Genomic DNA, 10,803 nt, shown 5'->3' with positions numbered 1-10,803 from the left:
TGATGTAGAACATTGCATCTGTACAGAGGAACAGTGATGTAGAACATTGCATGTGTGCAGAGGAACAGTGATGTAGAACATTGCATCTGTGCAGAACAGTGATGTAGAACATTGCGTCTGTGCAGAACAGTAATGTAGAACATTGCGTCTATGCAGAACAGTGGTATAGAACATTCCATCTATGTAGAAAGGTCAGCAGAGTTCATTGCTAGTGTTCTGTGGGTGGCTTTCCTCTGCTGAGGCTTGTGCTTATGTGGTTTGTGCATGTATCTGTAGTTCATTTATTGTTACTACGAAGTAGCATCCCACTTCATAACTTAGTAACCTTTTTGTTCATTGTAAGCAATATTTCTAGGCGCATTGTTATTTCCCTCAGGATGCACTTAGCATCAGCTTCTTGCTGCTGACACATAGGATGGGTATCTGTATCTTTACGACACGATAGCAAATTCTTTTCTGGGTGCTCGCAATCATGTTCATGTTAACCGCCAGCATCCGAAAGTCCCTATTGTGCCACGCCCTCACCCACACGTGGCACTGTGACCCTTTCTAGTGGCTATCCAGTGATACCTCTTTGTGAGCTGGATTCCCCCTTATTCATAAATAAAAAAGGCAATGGTGTGCTCCATAGGAACACATAGTCAAGATGGAGAGAGGAAACACATGGTAGGTGTCTCCTGTGTGCATGCTTATATATTATATATAATGTTTTATATTACATAGATGGCTACTATCCTTAAGTAGGTCTGATCTGTAAGGGAGAAAGATGTGTACAACACTGATATATAAGATCATGAAGAGGCAAATTGAAGGTCTACCTAAGCTTACAGAAGGTCAGCTCATATCTGCTCCCTTTGGGGGGGGGGAGCTAGCTAAGAGCCTGACATGTGTAGAACTGCTACATTTGGGTTCTGTTGGAGCATCTTTCTCTCAGAATCTCTGGTGACATCAGCAGAACTGTCTAGGCTGCTCTTTTTTAAAAATATATATATTTATTTATTATGTATACGATATTCTGTGTGTCTGCCTGCAGGACAGAAGAAGGCATCAGATCTCAGTTCAGATGGTTGTGAGCCACCATGTGGTTGCTGGGAATTGAACTCAGGACCTTTGGAAGAGCAGGCAATGCTCTTAACTGCTGAGCCATCTCTCCAGCCCTAGGCTGCTCTTTACAATGGCCACATACATGCATGAGCTCTTCTGGCAAACGCAGAGACTGTAACAGTCCACACGCATCCATCCCACCAACAACCCACCACCCCTCGGCTGCTAACACAGGAAAGATACGGGTAGGAAAATACTGGTTTGAAACACACTCATTCTGATTCTTAAAGTCATGGACATTATAGGCAGCCTTCAGCATGTGAAGCCATGTATGTGATTTGGGGAAGCTGTTCAAACTTCCAAGAAATAACTTTTGTGGGTTAAGAGTTACACATATGAGTCTCTAGCTTTTACAGTAGTGTATGTGTTTCAGTAATTTAAAAAAAAAAGATTTGTTATTTAAAAAAAACTATAGATCCTAACCTTTATAGCAAAATGGGAAGTTTAGAAGATGTGCAATGTTTATTACTAATCTTGTTAGTGAGCTTTCTATTACTATGTCAAAACACTTGAGCAAACGTAAAAAGAAGAAAGGTCTGCCTGGGCTCGAGTTTTCAGAGTTCCAGCCCATTATTAGTATGCTTTATTGCTTGGCCATGTGAGAGAAAATCGTCTTGGTAGACTTTCTCCTCATCTCCCTCCCTCCGCCCCAGCTGGAGCCACTAGTTCCCCCATGAAACTACAGGCTTGGCGCTAAGCCTTCAAGGGATGTCAAATTCCATACTGCAGCCATCTTTAGGGCCAATCCGTGCGTGGGGAGAGTCTGTGTGCTGCACAGACGTTCTGAGGCTGGGGCAGCCGGGGGGTCGCCCTCATTCATGGCTGTTTTCTCTTCTGCAGACGATCACTCGCGGGTGCGGCTGCAGATGCTGGACGGAGACAACAATTCTGACTACATCAACGGCAACTACATCGATGTATGTATGTCACAGCTGCCGATCAACCCAGGCTTCCCGCCACACACCACACCCCAGCTCCGCCGCGCAGTTAGTCGATGTGTGTCAGCGGCATCCACAAGCAAGCGTCAGAGTCCCCCCACGCTCCACAAATGCAGCCTGTTTGGGGAGAAACGTTATTAGTCCCTCCCTATACCCTCTTTGCTTAATGTGTACTAAGGAACTGTTTTTACATTTTTTTTTTTGTCAACAACTTAAAGATGTTTGCATATTAATGGGACAAAGCTGTCTAATTACTAACACGGTGATTTGCAGGCGCTTGTCAGCGCTGTACTTTTAAGTCGCCTTCAAAGTCATCCGCAGCTGTTCACCAGGATTTCCAAGGCGGGCAAGGCGTGTCATTAAATATGCAAGCTGTTTAATTATTGAATATGGCTGCCTTGTTCATCCTACGTCATGTTCACTTAATGTCTTACGTTAGGATAAATTCTTTAAGAGACGGCTTGTTTTCAGTCGGAAAAAACTGGAATGGAATCAGAAGTAGGAAATCCCGAGTACCCTGTGGCTCCCTGCAAGACTCAGACCAAGAGCAGATCCATTTCCTCCCATCCCCAGGCATGTGCTGGCTTAGCACTTCCAAGGACCGATCTTCGCCACGTGTGTGCGAAGTTTCCCTAATCCCCCAATCCAGAGTCCAAACTTTTGCGGTGTTGACACGAGGCCACCTCATGTGACAAGCTGCAGTCAGCGTTAGTTACAGCATGCAGCTTAGTGTCCCCAGTGACAGAGGGCTTTCCTGCACCTCAGCAGTAATGCGTCAACACTGTTCCCGCAGAGTTAAATTACCATACAGATTGCCTGAAGGCTGTGTGGCTAAGGGGTACGTGAAACCCAAATGACTTTATGTCTGGACCCCATTCCCAGAGTGTCTGATCCCACTCCCTCTCACATCAATCATTAATCAAGAAAATGCCCTACAGACTTGCCTACAAGGCTGATCTTTTAAAAGCTTTTTTTTTTTTTTCAATTAAGATTGCACTTCTCAGATATGTCTGGGTTTGTGTCGAGTTGACAAACCAACCAGCGCAGGGTATTGAGGGGATCTCCAACTGGTAAGGGACACGGATGAAGACTGAAAAATAGGTCGTCGGTAACACGGGCCAGCCTGGAACAGCATGGGCTAGCTCAGTCATCAGATGCATCCCTCCTGTCTCCGCAATACTTTCTACAGCAGTAGACTTTGCAGAATAAGGAAATCAATGTTCTTTCCTTAGGGGCATCCAAAAAGCTAACAAATACATAATTCTCTAAGGAATTCTATGTAATATTGGTTTCAAATCTGTCTTTTAAGATGTGGGCGAGTCCATTTTATGACAAAATTGCAGCCTTCCTTATTCATTGCTGTTGACTCAAGAGCAAAAATAATCTAATATATAGGCATTTAAGGCGTCTGAGAAATCTGTATTTTCTTTCCAAATTTTTTTTTATGTTTTCCGGTTATCTTTGAGAACAGTATTTAGGGGACTCTCCAGGGACAGAAATATATTAAGGTCCACAATGCTACAGTATGTACTAGAAGTAATTTTTCTCTGAATTGACTTTTATCTTTCCCAGATACTTGTCTTATGATATCTTTGCCTCCTGCTTTCTTTGTCCACAGTTTAGTCTTTCCTGCTTCCTATAGGGTCATGATTAAAAGAGGAGCTCTTTTATAAGCTCTCCTTCTCTAAACCCTGGCTCTTGGCCGTAGCATCATATCTTGGTAGGAGGAGTGTTTGAGAACGCTTCTGAGCATTGCTAATGATGGAGCTGTCTATATTGATAGAGCAGAGTGTGCATTAAGTCCTCGGCACACTGCCAGTGACGTCCCCAATGCAAACAAGATGCTATTGAACATTCCCAGCCATCCACACCTTAATAAGAGCCTTAGTCACTTTAGTTTAGAGAATCCATAAATTGATAGCTCTTCCTGCTCATCCATCATCTCATGGCCGTGTATAATGAAGTTCCTTGCACTTCTGCACAGCATCCAGAAAGTTGTATTCGAGGTGCCTTCACTTGGCAAGACAAACTAAATGATCCTGTGTCCGGCACTGAGCCTTCGAGGGATGCAGGGGTTGGTGTTGGGATGCGCAGTCTTTCCCCCAGACTCAGGCTGTGACTTCTCTGCTGCCGAGACTTGAAATTTATCAAATATTCTTTCTCATTTGTTTTTAGGGCTATCATCGACCCAATCATTATATCGCAACCCAAGGTAAGTTTATTTCAGCTCTCACGCCTGTCTTTTGTTGCTTGGTCGTCTTAATCACTTCACACTTACCACCCATGGCCTCGTGAAAATATTTTACATGAAGTACATTGTGTTCCTAGCATTGACACCTGTGCAATTCTTTACCCAGCAGAAGTCTTGGTGCTGTAGTCACTGATTTAGAACATCGTGTTGAGATCATTAAAGAAATGTGCTCGCTGACTCATGATTGAATTCAGTCTAAATGCTTTTGGAGTTAGTCTACCCTTTGCAAGAATGTATTCAATATTTTCTACGTGGCTCTGGAGCGAGTTGGGGAAAAGAGTACCCTGTCGTAAGTGTGTGCTGGCTACTGTCTGTCCACAGAACTGTGCTAGTCCCCGCTGGGGAGCCACTGTTGACCCAGTGGTTGAGTTTAGGGGGCAGCTAGGAGGTGGCCTGCGTGTATCTGGGTAGGCACAATGCACAGAGTGTCACCAAGAGGCACAGGTAACCTGTATGCACAATTGGAAACGGGTGAGGCTGTTCTAATGTGACGGCCACGGAGCAGCAGGACTTGCGGGTGATAAATGATCACGGTTGAAGACCTGGTAGCAGGAAGCTCATACATCCAAGGTGGGATGCAGATGGCAAACCCTTTTCATAAGGGGAATGAAGGAAAGCTAGAGGACATGGTGAGGAGTGTCGCCATGGCAACATCTCTGCGTGCTCTTCTCTGTGGCAGATGAGGATGGTCATCTAGGAAGGGCTGAGAGACAAAGTTCTGCATATGGGTCATCCTAAAAGATAGCTTAGTGGATGGATATGAATGAGTTAAAGAAGTGTTAAAACACAGAGAAGAGACCCAGCAAGGTCAAAGAACATGTATTTCTCCATTTTTTTTTAACTTAATCATTCTTGCTGGTGATCTATTTGTGTTAGCTTTACAATGCCACAACAAAAGGCCTGAGAGTATCAGCTGATAAACAAGGTCATTTTACCATCTTAGTGTTTTCAGTCTACGACTAACCTTCCCTGTTGCTGAGGGTCTGTGGCCAAGCAGTACATCCTGACAAAGGTCCAGTGAAAGTTGCTCCTCACCTCACGCCAGAGAAACAGAAAGGGAAAGGAAGAGAAGGGCCTGGGTCCCAACATCCCTTGATGACCCATGACCTCACATGTTGTGATGTCTTCCAAAGCTTCCACCCACTTCTTCCCCCGGCACCAGGCTAGGAACTAAGGGTCTTTATTGGGGCAAATGAGGGCCAGCTGGGGGACCATTACATCCTAGAAAAAGCAGCTAGCTATGGGTTCCACATCGACAGATCAACGGAGCATGAACTGAAACTATTTGGGGGACCTCATGCATTGCATGTGTCCAGAACTTTCTGCCTTATCATTATCCCCCAAATGATGCAGCATAGCAACCAAGTGTACAGCCTCTGCACTGCAGTGTCCTGAGTCTCATGGAGCTGGTTTAAAGCATTCAGAGATCAAAAGCAAACCGCAACACCTTTGGCTATAAGAGATTAGAGCATCTCCTGACGTTTGCAGCCTCGGGTTCCTGGCCCCAGTCCACCAGGGACTTGGAGGATGGCTGCATTTGAAATGTAGCTATCAAAAACATAAACAGGGAACCGGATTCACCTAACCCTCAGATAAGCAGCTGCATCTGGCCACTCCCTGTGGTGCTATTGTTGGGCAGCGCTGTGTGTAAAAAGCTCTGGGATGAGACAAGATAAAGACTGTAGGGTCTTGAACCTACCTAATAGGGATGGCTTCCTAAAGAAACTGAGTAGCCCCATGTTCTCACATCACAACCAGGGTCATGAGAACTTAACCCTGCCCTGTCTCTAAACGCTATTCCTTTTCTGTGACATGGAGTTAGTAACGGCTCCTCCCAAGGTCTCTTACCTGGGCAGATGCACACTCTTCCTTAGAGTGCCCAGTGGGAAGTGCCACAGGCTAGCCCTATACATACACACTAGTCTGACAAGTGCACAGTGGAAAACTGCCACAGGCTAGCCCTTCACATGCTCTCTCTTTCTTAGAGTGCCCAGTGGAGAGCTGGCACAGACTAGCTCCACACAGTGGCTGCCAGGACCGTGAGCAAGCAGGGCCTGGTGTAGCTTCCTGCAGTCAGGCGAGAAGAATGAGTGCTGAATCGATTCTCAGCACCTTCTGGACCCTGCTATCTCCAAACTAACCTCATCAGTGCTCTTTGGCACGCACTCTTGGTGCACTGGCGTGGGTTCTGAGGGCCCTCCAAGTGCTCTGAAGCAGGCGTCACAGCGTCTGATTTACTAACATTGACGGCATCTAGGACTGGTCACTTCTTATAATGCATGTGAAATTTTGGTTGTTAAATGTCCCAAATTCCCCTTAGCTTGTCGATCCAGCAATTTGATTGGTACCCCATGCTTTCCATATCTCCTTCCAAGGAGCTTCCTTAAACATTCCTTCCATAAACGTCATATAACTAAATCTCTTTGGAATGTTCAAGATTTCTACGACTAAATAACCATCTCTCCACGCTGTCCTTCAGAACTTTTCTCAATAGCTTTTTCTCCACACCCAAGGGGGATGACTCTCTCTGAAGAAAATAACACTAGCAAAACCACTTTGTACAGAATGAGCTTGAATGACACTCCCTCCTTGGTAGCCAGCTCAGCCTTCCCGTTGCTGGGTGATAATGAGAAGAAGCATCCAGAGGTAGCTGAGGACTGGCAGGTGGAGGCCTGACCTTCACGGAGAAGGTCCAGTGCACTGTGGCCAGACCCTGGGGGCCCTGCCTCGCTGTGGAACACGCTCACAACCGTTCCCTCACTGCCCATGGGAGCGACACCTGCAGATCAGGATGCTGGGATTAGAAAGGTAGACTCTTCTTTCGCATGTATGCCACAAGCATTGAGTAGCTAAGTGGCCACAGACGGCCAGTGAGAAAGGCAGCTGGCCATCTTGTCATTGGCACGAGCAGCTTCTGTGTGCTCACGGACGACCTCCCAAAGCCACCAATAATGCTCTATTCTGAGAAGCCAGCGAGACAGGCATAGATCGAGGACTAAGAAAAGAGCCAAGTTTTAATTCCTTCCTTACTCTGTGTCCCTCAGTATTTGGTACTAACATAATTCTGGGAAAAAAAATGTACCAAATTTACAAATGTACAAAAAAGTAACAAATCTGCATGCTCTCTCTCGCTCTCTCTTTTTAACTTCCACTTTAAAGATTGGATTTATTGGAGAAAAACAAAAAAAACTCAACCCAAAGAATGGGATTTTTCATCTCAAGATATGTCCCAGGGATCTACAGATTACAAATCATTTGCATGCTCTCACAGCCTAGTTTATTCCTAAGAGGTTATAGTATAGATTGTCACCAGGTTTCTTTAATGCAAAGGCCATCTCTTCCCTCATAGCCTTCCCAGACTTCTCAGTATTGATTTCCCACCAATATCAGACTTTGGTCTTAATGATAGTGTTGGTATTTCTGAAGAAGAAAAGGATCTATTTCAAACTTGATATTTTTTGTTATTGTATTGTTTTGGGGTGGAGTGTTTGTTTTCAGAATGCTTTTTCTGTCGGCCTGTGTTAGTTCATTTCTGTCTAGGTTGATGGTCCAGTATGAATGTCATCCCATCTGAATGATACATTCATACAATTGTAACATGTCAGATTCATGACTCAGCAAATCGGAGGAGGGTAGGAGAGGGTTTCAAACACCCAACTCACAGCAAGGGGGTTTGCCAGTGGCTAAGCTAGCTCAGAGCTGATAGTATTTCACACTCACAGCGCCACCCATGGAGTGGGCCTCAGATGGGATGGTAAACATTAAAATCCCACTCCGTGTCCTGATCAGGAGAGCTCCTGCTGACTTCCTGATGGGCACCAAGGGTGTCTGCACGAAACCGGCTTTAGCCAACATAGGGAAGAAAACCTCAAAAGAAAATCTGTAAGTGACTTTCTCTTATGTTGGGTGTTGTTTGTGAACACTGTCCCTCTTTCTGCCTTCTGTGCGCTCTCTCTCTCTCTCTCTCTCTCTCTCTCTCATTTTCATGTTTTATCTATATTTTTATCTTTTTTATTTTTTTTACGTGGTTCGGGTTTCAATTGGCACACAATTGTGCACACTTACAGGGGGCAGCATAACACTGGAATGTGTGTTTGCAATGTGTGGTGACCAGGCCAGAATGACTGAAATTTTCCATGTGTGCCGGGAGCATTTGGAATCCTTTCTGGCCATCCTGAGGTCGTTGTTAATCACCGCCGACGCTGTAGCAGCGTTTGCTGTGCGGAAGCTCTTCTCTCGGGGTTGATACTGTGGCTCAGTAGCAGAAAACTTTGCCAAGATGCGCAGGGTGCTGAGTGCCATCCCCACCCCAGAAGTTGTTCCTCCTGTGCAGCTGCACACTGTACCTCTTCCTCACTCCAAACAAGCCTTTTCCAGAGTGCACTCAAGGCCCCCCCTCTTTAGAGGGGGGCCACTTGACTCTCAGGCCTGGACTACGTGCTCAGCCTTCAAAAACAACATCGTTACGTGAACGTAGAACTCAGCACCTCCCTGCTAGCCAGTAGTGCTTCTCACTGCCACGCAACTTAGCAGGTTTTCTATGATACAATCTCTTAATTCTTGTCTCTCAATTGAAACTGCCTTAAGCACCGTCATTTTTACCATGATAAGTTTAAGAAACTATTATTAAAATGATGTCAAATTAATTTCAAGCTGAAGGGCCCTCTAGTTCTAATCTTTCACACTGTGGCTACAGTCAGTGGGGTCTGGGCTTCTGTTGCCTTTTGGGGTTTTCTCGCTTGTGTGTTATTGTTTTACATTTGTTCCCCCAAAGTTTATGTCTGCTGATTTCCCAACAGTTTGAGTATTTATATTGGAAAAAGACTCAGCGATAAGAAAGTAAATGAACGTATCCCAAGGCTGATATTTATGTCTTTAAAATCAGCTACCTTGGAGATATACACTGTAGTCCAAAGGTCTGAGTTCAAACCTATGCTGTCACAGAAGCTGTCTGAGCCTCCTGAATTTATTGGGGTGGAAACTTAGTGTTTGGGAAGTAGCAGTCCATTGGATTCTCTCCACAGCGTGTCCTCCGTTCCTGCATGTAGCACAGCAGTTTGTTGCCACAAATACGGAGGTAGAGGCCTTGGTGCCAGTATTGCCCACAGGTGGTAGATGAGGAACCCAGTCACCGGAAACAGAACAGACCCCAACCTCCAGCACCTCACATTCTGAGGATTAAATTCATTTGTGTAAATGGCATCTTCATCTGAGCTATTGATTGCTCTCAAGAGAGCATAGCTTCATGCTTAGGGAGGTAGATGCCATGGCACCTAGAGACTAGTAGATGTCAAAGAAACATCAAATTACCTCCTCCTGTATTGGCCTTGGACATGCCCTGAGCCCACACAGAGTATGCCACACTAATCAGATACTAAAAATGTAAATACTCCTTAGTAAATTCTAGAGCCTAAACTTCACTTTTTTCCTACGTGGAGAAACTGGAACTGAACATCACTAAGAAGGCTTGGCACAGTCTTTAGAGACCATTGCCTTGGGAGACTCGGCATCCACACGGGCCCTGTGACTCATGCCCTTGGCTTTCTCCCCGCCTGCCTTATACTCAGAGACTGCTGCTGGCTATCATCATGGTATCAAGCCATACTGGCAGAGAGCACACAGGTAGATCTAGAAAAGGAACAACAGGTAGAAATGTCTGTGTCTCTCAGGCAACACTGGGACAGCCTGGCAGGTGATGACAGAGGGTTGTTCTGAAGAAGGATGAGTGACAGGGTCATTCACTGATTTAGTAAGTAGTACCAAGCAACTGGTCAATGGCCCACACCATGCGGATGCTTGGTAAAAGGGCGAGAATGTGTGAGTATTCAAGACATAGCCAGGTGAAAAGAAGAAGTCACGCTGGCCCCACAAGGCCTCTGCCCTGGGGAATACATAACTATCATATCCACAGTGACATGTCTATCTCTTTCTTCAGGCAAGGGATGCCCGGCTCCTAGTCCACGGAATACTTTTCTTTAGGTATGTCTTCAGAAACAGCCCGACTCATATAACTGATCTGACTCAGCACTGTTTCTGTTTGCACAAGTAGTCGCCCCCCGCCAGACCCCGGCTGTCCAGTGTGCCTTATTGAATTAATTTTGATTGCCATCCTTGGTCCATTCTTTGAGAAACGAAAAGTCTGAAGCTTTTTGACTCCAGAGATTTGCGTCTGGGGGCCAACGGCACTGTGAACATGATAGACATTAGAGTGATGGTGTCTAGAGGGGACGGAGATTACAGAGCCTCAGTCACCCACCAAGAGGAAACCACTCCAGTGGCTTCTTCCTGTGGGGACAGGAGCCTGGTTTTCTCATGCTTTCATTCTCTCTGTGTTCCAGACAGATGAGCTGGCTTCTGCATCCCTAGCTCAGAATCCACCCCCAGGCTTGGGGGTAGTCAACACAGGGCTCTCAAGAGCTCACACAACTTTCAGTGGCAGCCATTCTCGAAGTGGAAGGTTCTCGAGGCCCCTGTACCCATTACACATACTTCACTCTGTAAAGAACCATT

The 10,803-nt window shown here is 45.7% G+C and overlaps 1 protein-coding gene across 9 annotated transcripts in view; it reads left to right on the top strand.

Moving 5' to 3' along the window:
- Positions 1-10,803, top strand: part of Ptprm (protein tyrosine phosphatase, receptor type M) — a 699,101-nt gene that overhangs the window by 619,382 nt on the left and 68,916 nt on the right. For all 9 annotated transcript variants that reach the window (XM_013353950.2, XM_013353949.2, XM_013353948.2 and 6 more), the window contains 2 exons: positions 1,945-2,021; positions 4,218-4,254. In XM_013353950.2, the coding sequence (XP_013209404.2) occupies positions 1,945-2,021; positions 4,218-4,254 (114 nt within the window). The remainder of the gene's footprint in view (positions 1-1,944; positions 2,022-4,217; positions 4,255-10,803) is intronic.

This window comes from Microtus ochrogaster, unplaced genomic scaffold, assembly GCF_000317375.1.
Source record: "Microtus ochrogaster isolate Prairie Vole_2 unplaced genomic scaffold, MicOch1.0 UNK20, whole genome shotgun sequence".
NCBI classification, from domain to species: Eukaryota; Metazoa; Chordata; class Mammalia; order Rodentia; family Cricetidae; genus Microtus; species Microtus ochrogaster.
The sequence above is the reverse complement of the archived record's forward strand: the minus strand, read 5'-3'. Positions and strand labels throughout refer to the sequence as shown.